At 44.1% G+C, this 22,817-nt stretch overlaps 1 protein-coding gene across 1 annotated transcript in view; it reads right to left on the bottom strand.

The window, feature by feature from the left end:
- Positions 1-3,643: 3,643 nt before the first annotated feature.
- The window catches only part of xpo1b (exportin 1 b), a 30,772-nt gene continuing 11,598 nt past the window's right edge, over positions 3,644-22,817 (bottom strand). Inside the window, exons 10-24 of the mRNA XM_083657973.1 lie at positions 22,568-22,726; positions 19,227-19,424; positions 17,550-17,688; positions 16,347-16,528; positions 13,910-14,066; positions 13,327-13,490; positions 13,025-13,159; positions 12,633-12,816; positions 11,869-11,975; positions 10,762-10,956; positions 9,132-9,300; positions 8,612-8,746; positions 7,335-7,494; positions 7,115-7,211; positions 3,644-5,181 (exon numbers count right to left, since the gene is read on the bottom strand). Of these exons, the coding sequence (XP_083514099.1) occupies positions 5,035-5,181; positions 7,115-7,211; positions 7,335-7,494; positions 8,612-8,746; positions 9,132-9,300; positions 10,762-10,956; positions 11,869-11,975; positions 12,633-12,816; positions 13,025-13,159; positions 13,327-13,490; positions 13,910-14,066; positions 16,347-16,528; positions 17,550-17,688; positions 19,227-19,424; positions 22,568-22,726 (2,328 nt within the window). The 3' untranslated portion in view covers positions 3,644-5,034. The remainder of the gene's footprint in view (positions 5,182-7,114; positions 7,212-7,334; positions 7,495-8,611; positions 8,747-9,131; positions 9,301-10,761; positions 10,957-11,868; positions 11,976-12,632; positions 12,817-13,024; positions 13,160-13,326; positions 13,491-13,909; positions 14,067-16,346; positions 16,529-17,549; positions 17,689-19,226; positions 19,425-22,567; positions 22,727-22,817) is intronic.

Below are 22,817 nucleotides of genomic sequence, written 5' to 3'. Positions count from 1 at the left end.
TTTCCTCTTCTCTTTCTCATTGCAAGGACAGTGGTAGAATAGTTTTTTTTAGTCTCGGATCTATTCCAACAATGAAGGACACCGCACACAGCGGCATATTGACCAGGCAGAGAGGCTTGGAAGCTTGGCGCTTGGACCCGGAACTAGTATTGTCGGGAGGTCATATGTCAACAAGCGAATAGCTCACTCATAAACATGTGGATATTGTGTGATGTAAATGTTTGAAGGTTGTTTCTTCAATCCCTGCCTCAGGCAGCACCAGTGATGCTATTTTTATCATCATCAGTAGTTTGAACACTGATAGAAATAAGCTGATGTAGGAGTCTAGTCAGTCTCTGACTCTAGCTCAGTCAGATAAACAGCTGTTCACTCGTTCAATTCTGATCTCACTCTTTATGCTCTGTGGTGTTGACAGTGTGAACACTGTGTAGAATTCAGAAGGTGTACTCCAAACAGCTTATAGCTCAGCATGATGAGTTGCTGTGTTTCTGTTGCTACATGACAGGTGGGGGAAGGTGGGTGTTGGTTTGATTCCCGATGGAGGAGACAGCACCATCCTCTCTTTAACATCACTAGCTCTTTAGCCTAGCAGCCAGCTTTAATATTAATTAATTAGAAGTGTAATAAAAACTAAAAGAAGATTGTTATGCCTATTTCAACTTTTATTCAAATATAAATAACATTGCTGCCTCAAAATACACAAATGGAAGTTCAGTCTGTGCACATGCCAGGTTAGAACTCACCACCTCTCCCTCTGAAGGCAGCTGACATACACAGGGAACCATGAGGGACTGCCACTGATGCTCTATTAGACTATTTCTCTATGAACTTTTATGATTGAAATGTAATATTTATGCCTAGTGGATGAAATTCAACTTGGTTGCTAAAAGGGGTTTTAAGTATGGAGAGATATATGTGTCTTTATTCTGTGACTGAAAGTTTACATCCTGTAACCAAAGACTGTATCTGTGAGAAAATAAATCCACTTTGTAATCAAAAAATAGATCCGTAAGCAAAAACATAGATTTGAAAACAAAACTATCAACAATCCAATCAAAGATTTTTTTTTTTAATAAAATAAAATAAAATGTTTTTAGATTTTTCATTAATGTGAATTAAAAAAAGTTGCATGCAAACACAAACATTTTGTTCTCAACTCCAAAGCATTTGTTTGCGAAACCATTACCTTTGCTTACAAAGCTCAACTTTTCTTTTGCGAAATGAAAAGTTTTGCAAAACTTTTTCTGTTACAATAAGGGCGGGACCTACAGCAGAAAGAAGTAACGCACGTCCCTATTGGCCAGTGTCGATCGGAGTGATAGCTTAGCAACATCCAATCCAGTACGAGACAAGGCGGAGGGCGGGCACTTGAACGGAAGTATTTCCTGAAGGAATCTCCATGCCATTTCAGCGCCAGTTATAACCACAGATTGAAGAGAGAAGCGGAGCCGTGAGTATGTTCACACCAATGTTTTTATGTTGTTTTTATGTTTGGACCGGTGCATGTAACCTGACCAAACATAAAAACATTGGTGTGAACATACTCACGGCTTCTCTCTTCAATCTGTGGTTATAACTGGCGCTGAAATGGCATGGAGATTCTAGCCTGGGTAAACCCATCCCCCACGTGACCTGCTCTCAGACCTGTTCTCAGTGACTGGGAACTGAGAGAGCAGGTCACGTGGGGGCTGGGTTTACCTAGGCTATGGAGATTCCGTCAGGAAATACTTCCGTTCAAGTGCCCGCCCTCCGCCTTGTCTCGTACTGGATTGGATGTTGCCAAGCTATCACTCCGATCGACACTGGCCAATAGGGACGTGCGTTACTTCTTTCTGCTGTAGGTCCTGCCCTTATTGTAACAGAAAAAGTTTTGCAAAACTCAGGTTTTGCAAACAAAACTTTTCATTTAGCAAAAGAAAAGTTGAGCTTTGTAAGCAAAGGTAATGGTTTGGCAAACAAATGTTTTGGAGTTGAGAACAAAATGTTTGTGTTTGCATGCAACTTTTTTTAATTCACATTAATGAAAAATCTAAACATTTATTTTATTTTATTTTTTTAAATTTTCTTTGATTGGATGGTTGATAGTTTTGTTTTCAAATCTATGTTTTTGCTTACGGATCTATTTTTTGATTACAAAGTGGATTTATTTTCTCACAGATACAGTCGTGGGGTTCCAGGATGTAAACTTTGAGTCACAGAATAAAGACACATATATCTAAGTTAATAAGAAACAACATTACTGGGTCCAAGAAATTTCCAGTAGACTATTGTGGCACCTTGTCTAAAGCCTAAAGAGTAAATGTGGAGTGACACCAGAGGTTTAGCTCGGGTTTAAGCAACCACCAACACCACCACCCCCAAAGCTGAATCTAACTGACTGTACCTGAATGCAACGTGGGTCTCCTCTGGTTGAGAGACATTACAGAGAACGTGAGAGAGAGGGGAAAAAGTGTTGGCATTGCCGGAGTTAATGGGGGGCCAGGGGTGCCAGGTTCCCCCAGTAGTAAAAAAAAAAAAATGCTCACCATTTCTAATCTCCATCTGACTGTCTGGCTGAATATGATCATATCATTTATATCCACTTTGACAAGCATCACAGGTATCTCTTTGCTAAAGCTGTGACAGGGGGGCCTCTGACAGGGCCTTGCTGCAGCCGCCCCCTCACCCTGGAACGCCCTCCCCAGTCACATCTGACAGGCCAAAACTCATTGTCTTTCATACTCATTATGTCATCTTTCCAAAAAAGCTGTGGATCTTTTACATTTAATAAGTTGAATGACATTATGACAAGCTCCACGTAGTGATGGTGGAGCAGGAATTAAACGAGCCATCTGCATGCTTCCACGTCTCTATGTGGTCGACATATCCATCGCACAACCAGCACCACCAGATCCCCTTCGTACTCGAAGCTCTTCGCTGAGAGCTTTTATCTTTTTTGTCTGTCACTGTTCAAAACTGACTGAGCCTTGAACCCACGACCTCAAAAGTTACTGAGGTTTGAAACCACAAGCTAAATACTGCTGGGCAGTAATGAAACTCTCTGAGCCACTGGGTCACGCTTCTTAAGATGGGGTTTCTCAGAGCATGTCATTATTTCCTCTGGCTGTTGCTGTTTAAAACTGACTGAGACTCAAACCCAAGACCTCAAACGTGACCATGGAACGTGCATGCAAGGGGTGAAAATAAATATATTGTAGGCGGAGTTCCCAGCATGCTCTGGGGTAGATGTGTTTGCTTTGGGAGGTTAGTTAAAGGACTTCCTGTTCTATATGTGTGATGTTAGTTATCTGCAATGTTATGTGTCGACTAATAGTGCTGTTCTATATGTCAATTACATTTCCTCACAATGTTGAAATGTTGGCACCATGGGTGAGTTAGGTAAGTAGTTCAGTGACCCCCTCTGAGATGCTGCATGTGGGTAAGTGTGTTCTAATGCAATAAACAGTATTTTCTATAGTAGGTGCAGGATCTGCTAATAAAACGGAGGTCATCTCTATGCCTGTGCTTGTTGCAATATTTCCTTTAGATTGGGTGGGCAAGACTCATGTGGGCACTGCCCACCCCTGCCCATAGCTGAAATCGGCCTGGTATATATATATATATATATACAAGAATGAAGAAATCTGAGCAAAAGGCAGGGTTATAAAATTCTCAACTTTAATCAGTTCAAAAAGTTCACAACAAATGTAACACTTCGAGAAGGTAAATTAGCCATTAGAGATTGGGTACTTATTTGGATTTATACATTCTTTGCCTAATTAAACTTGTTGGCAATTAATTTGCTCTCTGGACAAAAGCCTTTTGGATCGAACTTAAAAACAGGTACAAATGAAAAATGCAAAAATACAAAATTAAATGTAAACCCAGTTTTATTTCGTTTTGCTCTAAAGGTAGTGTCTTGAAGCACTACAGCATGGTAAACAATGGAAATTAGTACAATTCAAAATCTCGAAAGCCGTCTGAGTTAAACAGGTGTTGTTATAAAGATGCAACCAACCAAGAACCCATAAATATCTCCACCGTTTCCTTAAAACATCCCATTAATGAAGGCTCACAAATGAGCAACAATCCTCTCAGAGGAAAACAAAATGCTGATGTCGCCTAGGCGACAGCACACACACACACACACACACACACACACACGCTCACACACACACACGCACAACAAAAAGAAACAATCGAATAAAAGGAAAAAATAACCAATTATGTTCCCATGGTATCAAAGATGCTATACAATTGGGATGATATGCACATAACCTGTTTTGCTTTTCCCTAACGAAAAAAACTCCTGCCTGGCAGTTAGCCAAACACTCGGATGCTGGTCCTGACGCGTGGAGCAGCACCTCTCAGACCTTCATTCATTCATCTGAGATTCACATTCTCCCACAATGCAGCGGGGCACCATTCTCCCACAATGCAGCGGGGCACCAAACAAGCAGTGCATGCGCCTCTAGAACATCTCTCCCCTTCCGGTCTGTCACACCACAGGTCTAGAAGCCTCTATTCTGATGACTCGTATGCTGTTTTTCACAAAAACTCTGCTCAGACTGTATATATAATATATATTTATATATAAACAAATATATGGGCAATAAGGAATGGGGGGAGGGGGGCATAACAAGGAAGAAGGGGGGGGGGGGGGTGAAATGGTTAACTTCTCCTAATTGTTACAACCTCACCATGCAGCTCTTGGGATGGGCCACAGACCGAACAAAACGTAAGCTTAGATTAACAGTTCTGGAAAGATATTACACAAAAAGTCTCCATAGAAAACGCATATTATGTAAAAAGGGCCACAGGGTGACGCGGTAATCATTTACCTATTATTGGCATTGTTTTGGTCAACAAACATCCAATGGGACGGCCCGCTCTGCCGCCGCAGAGGGGGGGGGGAGGGGCCTCCCACCGCACTCACGCACCTCTCTCTCTCTCTCTCTCTCGTGTTGTGTTGTGTTTGCTGTGGTTAGGGTTATTTTGTGTGTGTGTTTGTTTGTTTGCTTGCAGGACTGTACAGTTTTGTTTGAGCCGGGAGGCTCAGTCACACATCTCCTCGGGGATCTCGTGGGGGTTGAGGATGCCCGGCACCGACATCTGGATCTTGTGTTTCTCCTCCTGGGCCTGGCGCAGCGACGCCTCCCTCTCCTCCAGGAACAGGTCCGTGGTGTCCTCGCCCGCAAACTCCTGGAGGCGGCGGGGAGATGGTAGGAAAACGGCGGCGTTAGCGGAGCAACACGGACATGTCACAACACGGACACATCACAACACGGACACGGACACATCACAACACGCCGGAGCTCGTGAACGCAGTTTTATTCCAACAATGAGCCGGTACACCCGCCAACAAACCTTCCATCGACTCAAAGGGACAGTCTGGCCATGTAGGAAAATTGTATTTATGGAAACATAAACAGCTAACCAGCCAACTATGTAGCTGCTGATAACCTCTCCCTGTAGAGAATAGACAAAGCCATCCTCACACTGACAATAAAGAGCAAAGCCAGATTACGGTATATTTAGATTACGTAGGCTTACTAGCACACATGCAGGATAGGTAAGACACTAAGGCGCATGTCTGTAGTGTTAAACAAAGAAGAAAAAAGTTCAAAGGTAAACTATGTCTGCGGCAGCTCTCTCACATCGCAATTATATATATAAAAAAAAGTGGATGAACTAAATCGCCCACAAGACTAGATACAGTATATGAGGCTAGAAACAGAATCATATCCCTATAAATATATCATTTTATTATTATTATTATCAGCATTCAGATATCTTGAGGTGAGAGGTCAAGGGACCCCTTTGAAAATGGCCATGCCACCTAGCCGTGTCCACCTAGCATCTTTTCATCAGCTCCGGCGTCTGTTTTCAGTTGTTTCCAATGGGGGGAGAGCGTATGCGGGCGCACACGGACGTCTAGAGAAAGTGCGCCGCGCCCAGCGTCTATTTTCAGAGCGCTCTGGCGTTTTTGTGCGCCCGACTCCCAGCGCTTCCAGCTGAAAATATTTTAACTTTTCAGAAAGACGCTGGTGTCGGGTGGTGCTTTTCTGGCAACTTAATCATGGAGAAACTATCGCAACAGAGACAGAAAGGCTCAATTGTGGGAGCAGATTGGGCTAGACACTTGATATTTCTGGTGAGTGTTGAGCTAAATCACTGTATGTCTGTTGTTTGCTAATGTTAGCTGTCAGCTATCAAGCTACTACCGCACTGAACTAACGTTAGTTTGAGACTGCTTCCTTGTATATTGTGCGCTGGGATCAGTGCTCCCCAGCGCACTCCCAGCGTTTAACGGTCGGAAAAAGACGCTAGGTGGACACAGGCCCTTACTTTGAAGCGTTATTTTACCCCCTTCCTGACATGGTTGGTACCAATAGATTAGGTCGTCTAGTTTCATATGATACCAGTAGCTTCGTTCTAGCTGTAAAAAATGAGCCTGCTACAGCCGAGTGTGTGATTAAAAATCACAATAATAAATAAGTGCAGAAACCATCATAAAATGGTGAGTAAATGCTATGTTGTATTAAAAAGGTACATATTTGGCATTTACCCTCCACTACAGCCCTGCCAAGGAGGGTTATACATCATTTAAACACTTAACAGGTGAAACCAGCGCAGAAGTCTTTTTCCTAGTATGTTTAGCATGCCACAGTACATCACTGCTGCAGTACTGCTCCACCCCAGGGAGAAACTATTAAGTCAAATCCGCGTTTTGCTCTCTTTTAAGCCATTAGAAGGCATAAGAAATGGTCGAGCAATCAGTTCAGAAACAAGTTCTGTGTTACAATACCCATGCCTGTTCCGTTTCCTTTACATGAGGGAAAGCATAATCCGTTACAGTAGCATCACAGATGCATTATGGGGGTCATCTGTGATGGCTGCCACTGTGCACGATCATAACAGCAGAGTTACATAACATCTATCAAATCCATCAGCGTGGCACGCATACGTTGCCAAACGCATTTACATTCAGACATTTATCTGATGCTCTAATCCAGAGCGACTTACAAAATGCACCTCAATGAACATGACTGCGGGACTTTCACATAGAACAAAATGGTGGCTCAGGGAAGACACTTCTCCACAGTTATTGTCCTTGTGTTGTAAAACGCCTCACCTTGATCTGGACCAGGAAGTCCCTAAGGTGCTCCTTGAAGGCAGGAATGTCCTGGTTTAAGCTGAACAGCCCGGTCACAAACACCTTCACCTGGGCACTGAAGCAAACAGAAGACACACAAGTTTCCTCCATGAGAGCCAATAAAGAAAAACAAAAAACAGGACCAACTCATGTGTGTTGTGTTACGTGTGCGTCTGTGTTCATCTGCATCCAGACTCACTCCTGTAGGTGAGGGAAGGCGGTCTTCAGCAGGTTGGCCACGTACTCCTGGATGAACGCCTGGTTGTTGGAGGGGCTGGCCGGGCTGAGGCTCGTGGTGATCTTGCCCTCCTCCACCAGGTTGAACATGTAGGCCAAGATGGAGGCGTGCATGGTCAGGCCTGCAGGACGCACATCGGGACAACATGTACTATGGTTATGGTCATATTCACAAAACGTGTTTTTAGCCGAGGTTGTGCTGGCAATATAAACTGGGATATATATGAATGCTGTTTTTTAAGCTGTTGCTTATGATTGCTCAGTAGGAATAAAATGAAATACTTTCTCCTACATGCAATTTGATTTTTAGGCCAGAGATTAAAAAAGAAAAGAGAGTAACAGCCTCGATCAGTTTGGAAATGGCAGTGTTCTATATTGCAGTGGTGTTGCTTTCATACTTTTCCATGCAGCCCCAGACTCCACAGGAAGCCTGGCTCCTTGCTGTGAATATGCAACGATCCAGCACTTCTTATAGAGACTCAGCACTGTACCAGAGATTTTCATCCGCCATTTATTTTCCCATGGACATTTCGTAAAATGCGTATAAAAATAGTTTTACTTGGTCAAACCAAACGCTTCAGCTATATTTAGAATGGGGAGAGACGATAGAACATTTCACTCGGTCCAAAAAAAACCCAAAACATCATTGTTAAAATATTTTCTTTAAACCCGCATTTTTTTTTTACATCTTGGTCTGAGTGAAATGTTATGCGATCTCATCTGTTTCTAAATATATCTGAACCGTTTGGTTTGAACAAGTAAAACTATTTTTATAAGCATTTTACAAAATGTCTATGGGAAAATTATTGGCGGATGAAAATCTCTGGTACAGTGCTGAAGCAGGAAGTGAAGTTCCACTATGCCTCTCTATTCCTCTGTTGTGATCACTGAGCATCTTCCATCTAAGCTGTTTATGCCTCTGTGTGTGGATTTTCACAGACCGGTTGTGACTGAGGAGGAGGACGTGCTTACATGTATGCTTACAACACCAATATAATTCATTACCTGTGCCATTTTTCAATCTTGGATATAGTCTAGACTATTTTAGTGGATTCAAATGTTTTTTGTGTCAAAACATTTTCATGTCATTTGGGAGGATTTATGTTTACAGTCTACACTGTACATCATGGGGAGATACTATTGATGAGCGCAAAACCTGGGAAAGCAACAGACATTCTCATACAATCATCAGCGAATTACATGTTAGGAACACTTTGAGGAACACTCGTGTGAGCTCACCGGCAGTGTGCGACGTGTCGGTGACCACGGAGAAGATGTGTTGCAGGATGTTGCAGAAATACGTCTGGTAGAAACTCTGAGCGGCCGCCTCTTCCTGGGCCACGTTCTGCAGTAGCGTGTACAGGATCTGCAGACCTGGGTGAGCAGAAAGACATAAGTATTTATTCAGATTCTCATACCTTCCCATTTCAAAATTCCGTATATTTTCCACGCCTGTAAGGCCAACTGATACACTACGTTCTATAGATGAGCAGACCAACAGCATCTTTGCAGTACACATACTTTTTGGTGCAAGTCCGAAACTTTTTGAGGTGTGGAAATGACCAAAATCATTTTACATCTTACAATCACAAAGATACTAGCAAGAATATTCTAGACCAACATCCACAAACATGCATAATCACTGTCAACCCAATTTCCCTCGTCCCTTCCCTAGATGGACAAGTTCCCTTGTTTTTGTGTGTGTGTGTGTGTGTGTGTGTGTGTGTGATGTCCATGTATGTGTCGCAGTCAGCCTTACCGGTGTCGGCCACGTTCCTCATGGTGTGTTTGAAGGCCCAGATGATGGAGTCCAGCACCAGTTTGAACTGGGCAGGGGGGATAGCCAAGAATGCAGGGAAACAGTGCGAGTTGACAGCTTGGAGCAGGTAGAAGAAGTGGGTCCGGTGCTCCGGATACTCCTCAAAGTTCTAATAGAAAAATACAATCGGCAATTTATTCAACCACCAAAAACTGTGTTATGTTTAACTTATTATATTATTCAGGAGTTGGTCAGGTAGATCCAAAGTTAAAATTTTAAAACTCGAAATACAGGTCTGGTTTATTTCAAGGTTTCCCCAAACATAACAAATGTAAACAAACCTTTTTATTTACAGTCTTAAAAGTAAAATGTTCAAGTGTAAAAGTCTTGTTTAGCCGTCACATCTTAGCCGCCTTACTTCAAAAGCACACTTCAATCCAATAAATCACTATGAGCCCATTTACACCTGGCACTAACATGCAGTTTCTGTGATCAGATTGCAATCGGATAGTGCTTGACCACTTGAAAGTACAGGTGTAAACGAGACATTGAGGACGGATTGTGACCTGATCGGCCAAACCACCCCGGGAGGTGGTCAGGGGCAGTGTGACCACATTGAACAGAAGTGTAAGTGCAATGTAAATGCAACACCCGTTTTGGGTGATCGGATTACAATCGGATTGCAATCTGATCACCAAAAACGCATGTTAACAACGCCAGGTGTAAATGAAATCAGGCTAATGCCGTCAAGCACTATCCGATTGCAATCTGATCACAGAAAATGCATGTTAGTGCCAGGTGTAAATGGCCTCTCTATAAACAAAGCCAGCGGGTGGGGGCAGGGATGACAACTAAAGGGGGAAAAATCAACCATATTAAGCCTTATGTGTGTAACGAGGTTTCAGTTGGTTTTATATTCAATTAAACCAGGGTGCCCAACCTTTTTTGACCGAAGATCTACTTTTCAAGTAGCCAGCCTCCCGAGATCTACCTACCAGTTTCAACATCGCAAACGCACACACATCGTTTCCAGCCTGCAGTAACTAACCTCACAACACTTTCTCGTTGTCCCACAACCACTTGACATTAGGGCTGTGAATCTTCACTGGCCTCACGATTCGATTACGTTTCAGAGGGCTATGATTCAATTAGATTACGATTATTGATGCATCTCGATGCATCTTAAATCGATGCATCACTTTTTTCCCCCCAATACATGATTTATTTTTTCTCACTTTCTTTTTTCTCACTGTGTGGTTACTTTTAAAATAAAAGTGCATTTGGAATTGCATTGTATTATGATCCATAATTAAAATAAACACCTGCATGTACTTCCATTATATATATTTTTATTTTTTATTTTTTTTAAATAATCGATTTTTGGCGCGATCGACCTGGGGTCAGTCCGCGGTCGACCAGTAGACCGCGATCGACTGGTTGGGCACCACTGAATTAAACAAATGTGTGTGATGCAATTCTTTAATGAGGAAGTTTTCACTTTCCATTTCAGTCAGAGAGGAACTCAGTCTGATTATATCACAAAGCAGAGCTCAGTGCATATTTCATACAACAGTAATAGAAAACTTCCAATTGTGCTCATGGGATCCGGCTCGATGGCGCAGCCCCCTACCTTGTTGATCATGTTGAGGGTGCACTCGAAGACGGCGTCGAAGATCTGCGGGATCTCGCTGGTGATGTGTCCGCCCAGCTTGTTGACGATGGTTGCCATGGTGCTGAGCACCTCGGGCTCGCGGGCGGCTGGCACGTTGCGCTGGTAGTCGATGAGGACGGCGTCCAGCAGTGGCGGAACAAAGTTCTCCCCGACCTGGAGGAAAGCGTGACAAGGAGGGGATTAGCGGGAATCGCTTTATTAAACGGATCTCCAAGCCGGAGGTCTTTATCTTCTGCAGTTCAATGGCCAATTAAAGCCAGACCTCGTTAGTTTCAGGGAAATAAAAGATTCACAATAACAGTGTTATTTTGTGAATAAATGTAATTTCAACAGTCATTACAAACCCAACAACTTTGTATTTGAGGCTAATTAAGCTAAAGCTTGCTTCTTTGCACTGTAAGTATGGTGGGAAGGTTAGGAACCATCAGAGGCAGAATCATTACCTATAACATCACACAGAATCAGAATAAAACTTGACTCCATTCTCGGTAGGTTATTGAGCATTAAATTATATTTTGACTTTTTCAGAGGTTCAGTTTTCTTCTCAGATTTCCTGAGTGTAGCAGAACATTTTGCGTGACATCAGCGGTCCGAGGCTGCACACCTTCACACTATGAATTGAAATTCTTACGCCAATAAAAACACACAGCTGAGCCAGGAAACGGCTTCGACAGCCTTTGTGTTGGATCTAAAAATACCAACCGGATTAGTTGCATTTCATTTTTACTGTCAATTGTTACGTTGATGGCCACAGAACACAGTATCTCCAGGGGACAGATAACGGTCAAATATATTATTGCTGTAACCTGATGACACAACTTAAATGGAACTTGAATGTAATTACGCAGTTAGATACAATTAACTAAATTCTTTCATACGAAGTAAAAGTCTGAAAGATCCCTTTGTGTGCTGAGGAATGTTCTGACCTATAAACACCTTGAAATCCATTCCAAAAACCAATGGATTCCTAGAATTTCATGGTTATCACTCTGAAAAGAAAGGATATTGTTCCTTAATTCTTGCTGCCCCATTTTTTGAGTGTTTCACTCAAGAGTCGCTTCTCACCATCTGTGGATCGTTTGATCGGCTAACCCAGCCCGAGATCAGTTTCAGCGTCTCTCGTTTCACCGTCCTCATACTCCGGATCAACGGCTGTTTGGTCACCATCTCACCTGCAGCGCAAAGAGGAGATGCATCAGGACGCGCATATACACCGCATCAACAGGATCCATACACACTTCTGTCTGACAAGTGTATGATATTGTCTCGTCAGTCGAGTGCTCAAACACACACACACACACACACACACACACACACACAGTGGCGCAGTGGTAGCACTGTCGCCTCACAGCAAGAAAGTTCTGGGTTTGATTCCCGCCTGGGAAGCTGTGGGTCCCCCCCCATGTCTTCAGTGCCTACTGCCCAGGTGGAGTATCTCATGAAAGGGTCTTTCTGTGCGGAGTTGAATGTTCTCCCCTAGCTCCCCTGGGGTTTCCTCCATACAACATCGATATGGACCCCCACTAAAAATATGCAGAAGATGGTCCATGGGGCACTGTACACTGAAAGATGCCCACGGCTCCTGACCTGCCCCCCAGAGGAAGGACATGTCTCGATGGGAAAAATGCAGAGAATGTATTTCATGGCCCCACTCGGCGTGTGTGTGTGCGCATGTGTGTATCGCAGACACGTGTGTGTGTGTGTGTGTGTGTGTGTGTGCGCATGTGTGTATCGCAGACAAGCGTGTGCATGCGGCGTCTGGCGTTTGTGACAATAAAGACGGGCTCGTCCGTCCCAGTTTCGTTTCGTACACCCCCGCCCCCCCTCACCGTTTGTCTGGATGGCGGCGGAGATGTTCTCGCTGAGGCACTTGTAGACGTTGAGCATGTCCAGGTAAATGCGTCCCAGCTGGATGACAAAGGGGTGTCCCACTGCCTTACAGGCCCTGACGTTGGTCTTCAGGATGCTGCCCAGCTGCTTGACCGTCTCCGGGTCCTTCAAGATGTCCACGTTCTGAAGGCAGGAGGAGGGGACATTATGAAGTGTCATATATGGTGGAGAGTAAGAACAAGATCCTTAAAGTGAAGAAGTCTAGACTGACTTCAAAAACCTGCTTAATAACATTTCTGTGTTCTGATGTTTTGTCATCCTTTGAATCCTGCCCTCATTAAAGGCAAAGACTAACATTGATATGTCATCTTCTGTGTGAACCGCCTCTTACCTTGGTGGCCTGCTGGATGATGCTATCCCACACCTGATTGGGCAGTAGCATATATTTCTCTATCAGGTGCTCTTGAACAGCCTGGTCTGTCTGGGCTCCGATCATGTAGCCCACCGCCTCGTAGAAGGTGTGCACCTGGACGAGGACAGGACCAACGAGAAGAAAACTCTTAGGCGACGGCATATGAGAGAATTTATTATTACGAATGCGATTGTGGCTAACAGCTAACGCTAACACTAACAGCTAACGCTAATTGTCCTGAAGTGGTGATACATCTCCAGTGAAGCAGGTGAGATGCTGACCTGCTGCGGCTGCAGGTCGCAGATGATGGTGTTGATGTTGTTGAGGATCTCGTCGATGAAGGGCATCACCTCGCCCACCTGCACCTGCACAAAATGGCGCCGGCACTTCTGGGCGATCTTGATGAAGGTGTCGCACGCCATGTCCTGCACGCCGTCATGGGTTTCTGGTCAAGAAAGAGGAGACATGGGGAGATAATGGCGTGCGTTAAAATACACACACACTTGCACAACACAGTTGCCTCATTCAGACAATATATGTCTATATGTTTTGCTTGATGATGCGATTTGTGATGCATGCAGAAACACCTTTTCATACATTATTTCTTTATCTATTTATGCACCTTAAAAAATATGATTCAAATTTTATTTTGGCACAAACAATGCTAAAGTACAATGACATATTTAGTAGTACAACTTGAAAGGTCAGGAGGCTTTTCTCTCTGTGAGGAGAATAAACAGATTGTACCCGCGGCGTCTGCAAATTCCACCAAGTGATTTTTTTTTTTTTTAAGACCTCTTTAATTCCAGTCACTGAAAATGAAATTAAAACGGTAATACACTTATCAGAATCCAGGTGGCTCACCGTGCATGAACTCAAACAGTTTGTTGACCACCGTCTTGAGGAACTTCCAGTGGGCCCTGAGGAAGCGTGGATACTGGCCTACAATGTACATGATGTTGGAGGCGATGATGGCCTTGTTGTCCTTCCCTCTCTTCTGCTCGCACAGACCCAGCAGATCCTGAAACAGTCCATATGAAACAAAATGGAATGATGATAAAAACCTAGCGATTACATCCGTCTTCTTTAAGCCGCCTGCAGACTAAGATTTTAGCAATCTTATACGTTTATTGGAGGCCACACTGTGCAACGTTGGATCTGATAAACGTAGGTACGACATCAGGTTTGATGTGTGCAGACTGTACGATGATGACACCTACTGGCTCGCAGGTTTATGACACACGTCTCTCCGTCGATACCAGTCAATCAGCAGTCAATAGAGAGGCAAAGTGAAGCGTCACTTCCTGCTTCAGCACTGTACCAGAGATTTTCTTCCACAGTTTATTTTCCCATAGACATTTCGTAAAATGCTTATAAAAATAGTTTTACTTGGTCAAACCAAACGCGGTTCAGCTATATTTAGAATCGGGAGAGACCATAGAACATTTCACGCGGACCAAAACTTAAAAAAAACATCGAAAAAACATTGTTAACACATTCACTGCCAGACGTTTTTTTTTTACTGTAGTTAGCTTCTGCCAGAGGGGTTTTTTGAGGATTCTGGCTCATCTTTCAAGACCCGAGGATTCTTTTCTGCTAAGATTTTGTGAACACACAATATCTCAAAAGAACTAATAGAATGTGTGCTTTCTCTGTCTAAAAGAGTTAGTTTGTAGAGTTAGTAGTTATGTAAGCATTAGCAGTTGAATACAGCATGGTTTCAGCGTCAGAAAAAATATTCAGAGATAAACGGCTTTTTGTGAAATTCGATAGAACAGTCACTTTAACCATTCATTTTTGTCTCTCTCTCTCTCTCTCTCCCTCCCCCTCTCGCTCTCTCTCTCTCTCTCTCTCTCTCCCTCCCTCTCGCTCTCCCTCCCTCTCTCTCTCTCTCTCTCTCCCTCCCTCTCGCTCTCCCTCCCTCTCTCTCTCTCTCCCTCCCTCTCGGGAGGGAGACGCACTAGGTTTAATCCTAGTGAGAGGGGGAGAGGGAGAGAGAGAGAGAGAGAGAGAGGGAGGGAGGGAGAGAGAGAGAGCGAGAGAGAGAGAGAGGGAGAGAGCGAGAGGGAGGGAGAGTTGCTTCAACTCCTCCCTCCGTGGGCGTTCTTCTTGGCTGCAGCGGCCGTCACAAGCTTGTCACCAGTCTCACTGCTTTGCTGCTGTCCTGTGCCTGTCTGCGCGGCCGCTGTTTGAGGAAGTCTGGATGGACTCGCTCGCTTCTTGGAGTTTTGGTTGAGAGAAGCTTTTGCGATTCTGGTCATATTTATGCTGCGTGTTTCAAAGTGTGTTCCACCTGTAATCTATTATGCAAATTTGCAATCCCGCATCGCCAGCAATCAGCGCGAAAACGAAAGCGTTTTCCCCCATCCATTTTCATGAGAATGGCTGGGGTGAGAATGGCGTGACAAGTTAAAAAAATGCTTGCCTTCCTCTAGTCAGGAGAGCACTGTTGCCACTTAGTGGGTCGGTGGAATGGGTTGTAAACGTTCGGTGGCTCCAATAATTATATAAGAGATGTAAAAGGGTTAGATGCACATCCCACGGTCAAAAAAAAAAAAATCATTTTTTTGACGTATTAATACGTCAATGGCAGTGAACCGCTGGATTTTTTTTGACGTATTAATACGTCAGTGGCAGTGAACGTGTTAAACCCGCATTTTTTTTTACGTTTTAGTCCGAGTTAAATGTTATGCGATCTGCTGAAGCAGGAAGTGACGTTTCACTTTGGCTCTCTATACACAAGAATCAAACCTCTGGGACAGCCCAAAATTGCATAGTGTGTCAAAGGCTTTAGACAGTGGTGCCAATCAACAGACACAGACAGGCCTGTGTGCACAACATAATTGATGCAGAGAGGTGCTGATCTGTGACCAGTCTGCCCATTAAAAGGAACCTTTCATATTTCTACTGGCCCTTAGAAACTGGCACCAGTTCCCCTGTTGGACTTTGTTAACAAAACTAGTCACTGGGTTATGAAACCATAATACTCAAATACATATGAGCATTTTTTCTTTAACTTAGTGCAAACTATCTCCTCATCTTGTGCTATGGGAAAGATATGTCGTAGTTACAGTACATTACTTTAATCTATGTACATTTTAAATTAGCTACTTTTTCTTAAGTAAATTTTTACACCCATCATTTTTACTTCTATACTCAAGTAACATTTCAGCAAAGCAGTAGCATATGATATTTTGGTACTCTTTGCACCCCTACAGTACACCAGCATCAGCACTGCCACTCTGAAGCTGTCCACCCACGGATCATGGTGTGGCCTTGTGAGTGCAAAGCTTTACTATACCTTGATGACGGTGACCAGGAACCTCTTCTCGTCCTCCTCGTGCATGGCCCCGCTGATGGACCCGATGGCCCAGCACAGCGTGTTCAGGTTCTTCCAGGACCACTCGGTGCCGTTCACCTGGTTATGGAGCTTCTCCGTCATGATCCGCTCCGTGTCCGCGTAGTCCAGATGAGTCAGGTACACTGCAGGGCGGCAAAGCAGGCCGTTGATTTATATTGATATATATTTATAATAATAAAATAATATGATTTATATTGATATGATATATTTATAATAAAATAATATGATTTATATTGATATGATATATTTATATGATCTATCCAGGTTGTTGAGTCAAGACAAGTTTTAGCAGCACTTGGTAGGGGTGTGATGAAATATCGTGCTACGAAATCTCGATTTGAAAAACGGTCGCGCGATATCAGAAACCGTGTGCATGCGCACATTTTGGAGATGGAGGAACCGGCGACTGACATGGCAAAGCAGCACGTATTCACACAAACAAACAAGCGGACATTCCCGGATCAGTAATTTGTAGAATAAAGGTTATTAGAAAAATATATTTTTCCAGTCATGTATTTTCATCATTAACATTTTGCAGAAAAGAATTTGTTATATCGTATCGTATCGATATCGTGAACCCAATATCGTGTATCGTATCATAAGGTCAGCAGCATATCGTCACACCCCCTAGCACTTGGCGCTTAACTGATAGTTAATTTCTGACCCTGCAAATCAGTACAACAGTAGAATGAGTATACATTTCAACATAACAAAAAACAGTCGTAGCAAGTATACAATTCAAAGCCAGAGAATAAACGGAACAAATATTCCTACAATATTTGTATAACTCTCTAATGCTGGCAAAAAATAAAAAAAAGTGTGTTTGTGAGTGTTTGAATTTGTGTGTGTGTGTGTGTGTGTGTGTGTGCACCTGCATGTCAACGGACAAATGAGTAGGTACATGCGTAAATTAGAGGCTACAGGAAATGAAGAGAAAGCATGCACGAGATCGATGACCTCATCAGTCGTCGTGTGGTTAGGACTGGCTGTGGTTAGGACTGGCTGTGGTTAGGACTGGCTGTGGTTAGGACTGGCTGTGGTTAGGACTGGCGCCCCAGAGAAGAGCAGCCAGGACTAAAACAAAGGATGGTGTGGAGACAGTGGGGTGTGTGGTGCTGAAGTGCTGGTCTAGCCGAGCCGTACCGAGGGTTTCCCTCATGTTCTTGTAGAGGTTGATGGAGTCGGTGTCCTTCATGAACTCTCTGACCACCTCGCCCTGATCGTTCTCCACTACCAACACCTCCTCTGGCTTGGCCATCCGACTCACCATCAGCAGACGCACCTGCCGCAGAGGATAAACGCTTGTCAACACATACGCATAGCGAACAACTCTCACACAGACACACAGGCACACGCACACACACACACAGACACACGCACACACAGGCACACGCGCACACACACACACACACAGACACACAGGCACACGCACACACAGGCGTACACACAGGCGTGCACACACACACACACACACACAGGCACACGCGCACACACACACACACACACAGACACACAGGCACACGCACACACAGGCGTACACACAGGCGTGCACACACACACACACGCACACACACAGGCGTACACACACACACAGACACAGACCCACAGACACACAGGCACACACACACACACACTCACGCACAGGCGCAGACACGCACACGCACACACCTGACTGCATCCATCAGCCAAACCCCTTCTAAGAACTGGTCCACAAATACGAGGGCCGATGCAAAATGTAAACAGCACAGTATTTTGATAGTGCTGACCATGTCTATACATAATGCATTGATATAAGCATTAGTGCTTATGGCATAATGTGTATAAATGTGAAGGCATAATGTACCATGAAGTGTGTGCACCTCATGCATTACCTTTTAACACAACTGCACACCTTTGCATTATCAAAGATTATTACAAAAGAAAAAAAACATTGAATTATTCTCTCTTTTAAATACTCTCTCAAGCACAATACTATTTGTGTGTTTTGCTGACTGCTGATTTTCAGCACAAGATGGTTTCTTTGTAAGTAGCAACTTTCTTGGCAGCCGTTTGGCAACAACCACCTGTTGCGTGACTGGTGCCAGCTGATTATAGCATGTCTGTCTGCGAGCTTGGTGGGTGTCTCAAACTGAACTAGTGCTGCACCTTCACGTACATACAACAGTTTGTTTTCTTCTTCTTCCTGTGAAAATAGTAAAATAGTTCATCGTAGCACCATAAAGGATAGTTTCCAAAAATGTAACGATCGCAAACAACATGGAGCCGATCAAAGAGAGACGAGCTGAGGTCAGCGAATAGGTGCATTTTGTAGGACGCCTCATCTCCAAATTATAATGAAAGACTACCAGATGGCACTGAAATTCATGGTGAGAAATATCCCAGAACACAAGCTTCAGAGAATGTGAACACTACTACTTCTTCTGTTATTACTTCCGTGTTAACAAGGCACGTCACTGCCATCTAGTGTTTCGGTGGTTTACGCACAGATTCTTTTCATTCAATTCATTTCATTTCCATCTCTAACACACACTCAACACCTGCAAACTGGTTGCCAGAAGAAGATGACAAAGAACACACTCACACAAACAGTGCACTGTTTGTTGCCCACAATACGCTTTAGCAACTTTATGCAGTAAATACTTTTTTCAAGTGCCCCCAAAATTGTGTAAATGCCCCCATTATCTAGACCGTGGGGGCAAAATTTGCCCCCAAAATATTTTTGTAATTTCCTACACTGATATAGGAAATTATATATGTCATTATATAATTAATTAATTATTAATAATATATATCAATTATATATATAGCTCTGTGCAGTACCTTGGAGAGGACAGGCAGGTAGAGCTGTCTGCGTGGCGGCACGTCAAAGTGCTGGTTGCCAGAGAGCAGAGGGGAGGTGGAGGTCGAGAAGGGACTCTCTCTGTAGAGCTCGGCTGCCAAGTGGTTCCAGTACTCCAGACAGATTTTGAAGATCTCCGTCTCCTCCACCTCCGACACCAGCAGCATGTAGTGGAGGGCCTGAGAGAAGACCACAGGGAAGAGTGAGACCGTGAAAGAAATGGCTGGCTCAACTCGAGCAGCCGCTGAGGGGATGGATGAGATTTAGGCCTGTATTCCTAAAACTGACTGGGAAGGTTAAAGAAACAGCAGACTGTGGCGGGAGGTTTTTTCCCTATTCATAAACAGGGATTACCGCTTCTCATCATTTGCATGTCCTGTAAATCCTTCTATAAAAAGGGAGTAAGTGGGTTCTGCAATTTTGGTCATGTTTTTGGTTACACTCAAGCAATTGTGATGTCACTGTCATTGTGATGATCAGGGGCGTTTCTACGGGTGGGCCTAGTAGGCACAGCAGGCCCACCCACTTCTTGCCCTGGCCCACCCAAAAAAAAATAAAAGTTTTCTAGAGGCAAACTTGCTGCTGCCTTGCTAGCTAATGGTTTTGTAGCTTAAAAACGCAGGGCACATCATCTCCAGAGTCTAATGCATGACGACTTCATGACATCTAGGAATTTTGCACGCTTCCCGCGCAAAATTTCATCATGCAATTGCCCCACCAATTTTATCCAGGCCCACCCATAATTGAATTTCTGCCTACGCCCCTGCTGATGATGTCACTATGACATCATTGTGATGTCACCGATGATGTCACAGACATTGTTGAAATAATCACCGATGATGTCCTAGACATTCTGACATCGTCAGTGATGTCACAATTGCTTGAGTGCAACCAAAAACCACAATTACTGGAGTGACATCACTGATGATGTCATAGATGATGAATTGCTCGAGTGCCTGCGTATGCAAGGAATCGAGCGTGCGAGATGCCTGGTGACTGATAAAAGCACACCGCTGCACAGTGCACACAAAAATGCCAAAATACCACTTCTCTACTATTAGCTCCAACAAATGATTATCTATCTATAAAAAGTTTTAAGGGCTGTCAAAGGTATGTTTGATCAGTGGTGTCCTTGGAAAGATGGAAACAGGAAGAACTGAGACACTGCAAACAGATTTGGTCTCTAGATGCTTGATCCCACTCAGCCACACACTTGCTAAATAAAATATTAATTGAAGGTTTAATTGAATTGAGAAGTTCTTGGCCCTGTGTTCCCATCGTCTAGGTTGCCCCTTATATTATTCATGGTGGTGTGTCTGCACACAGTCAGTGGAGGTGGAGGTATTAGAGCTTGTTTTCCTACCTTCAGAAGAGTTAATTTACACTCATTCATTTGTGCACAGAATTTCCACAGACTACATCATTCATCTCAACAAATAATGAAGCCTTCATTTGGTCTTAATTGTCAAACATGTTTTACAAACTCCATTGTCACAGCATGCCTTTTTATGCAGAGCATGTTTGTTAGCGAGGACAGCAGTTAACATCAACCTAGGTTGGGAGGGCAATGAATGGGATATAACTCTAAATGACTCCAGCATTATCATTTAAGATCCAAATTAGTTGATACCACTGGGGATAATGCAGCGATCCTGGGACCAGACATTGATACCAGTGGGATAATGTAGTGATCCTGGGACCAGACATTGATACTCCTGAGATAATGTAGTGATCCTGGGACCAGACATTGATACCCCTGAGATAATGTAGCGATCCTGGGACCAGACATTGATACCCCTGAGATAATGTAGCGATCCTGGGACCAGACATTGATACTCCTGAGATAATGTAGTGATCCTGGGACCAGACATTGATACCACTGAGATAATGTAGTGATCCTGGGACCAGACATTGATACCACTGGGATAATGTAACGATCCTGGGACCAGACATTGATACCACTGGGATAATGTAACGATCCTGGGACCAGACATTGATACCCCTGAGATAATGTAGTGATCCTGGGACCAGACATTGATACTCCTGAGATAATGTAGTGATCCTGGGACCAGACATTGATACCACTGGGATAATGTAGCGATCCTGGGACCAGACATTGATACCACTGGGGATAATGTAGCGATCCTGGGACCAGACATTGATACCACTGGGGATAATGTAGCGATCCTGGGACCAGACATTGATACCACTGGGATAATGTAGTGATCCTGGGACCAGACATTGATACTCCTGAGATAATGTAGTGATCCTGGGACCAGACATTGATACCCCTGAGATAATGTAGCGATCCTGGGACCAGACATTGATACCACTGGGATAATGTAACGATCCTGGGACCAGACATTGATACCCCTGAGATAATGTAGTGATCCTGGGACCAGACATTGATACTCCTGAGATAATGTAGTGATCCTGGGACCAGACATTGATACCACTGGGATAATGTAGCGATCCTGGGACCAGACATTGATACCACTGGGGATAATGTAGCGATCCTGGGACCAGACATTGATACCACTGGGATAATGTAACGATCCTGGGACCAGACATTGATACCACTGGGATAATGTAACGATCCTGGGACCAGACATTGATACCCCTGAGATAATGTAGTGATCCTGGGACCAGACATTGATACTCCTGAGATAATGTAGTGATCCTGGGACCAGACATTGATACCACTGGGATAATGTAGCGATCCTGGGACCAGACATTGATACCACTGGGGATAATGTAGCGATCCTGGGACCAGACATTGATACCACTGGGGATAATGTAGCGATCCTGGGACCAGACATTGATACCACTGGGATAATGTAGTGATCCTGGGACCAGACATTGATACTCCTGAGATAATGTAGTGATCCTGGGACCAGACATTGATACCCCTGAGATAATGTAGCGATCCTGGGACCAGACATTGATACCACTGGGATAATGTAACGATCCTGGGACCAGACATTGATACCCCTGAGATAATGTAGTGATCCTGGGACCAGACATTGATACTCCTGAGATAATGTAGTGATCCTGGGACCAGACATTGATACCACTGGGATAATGTAGCGATCCTGGGACCAGACATTGATACCACTGGGGATAATGTAGCGATCCTGGGACCAGACATTGATACCACTGGGGATAATGTAGCGATCCTGGGACCAGATATTGATACCACTGGGATAATGTAGCGATCCTGGGACCAGACATTGATACCACTGGGGATAATGTAGCGATCCTGGGACCAGACATTGATACCACTGGGATAATGTAGCGATCCTGGGACCAGACATTGACTCACCTCCATTAACGTCTCTCTGAGGTTGAGCCGCTTCTCGATGAGCTGGCCGTGCTCCTTGAGGAAAGTGCAGAGGAACAGACTGAGGTTCTGGATGAAGTTCTGCTCGTCGTCCTTCCCGTTGGCGTAGGCTAGCCGGATGTTGGTGTTCAGAGGCAGCATCTAGAGGGACGGACATGGATCAGGTTGATCATCAGGTTGTGCACATGACAGCGGGGAAACGTCCGCGTCGCCCGTTTTTGAGACTAATTGT

This window comes from Poromitra crassiceps, assembly GCF_964638095.1.
Source record: "Poromitra crassiceps genome assembly, chromosome: 22".
Classification (NCBI taxonomy): Eukaryota; Metazoa; Chordata; class Actinopteri; order Beryciformes; family Melamphaidae; genus Poromitra; species Poromitra crassiceps.
This window is presented reverse-complemented; position numbering and strand designations above follow the sequence as displayed.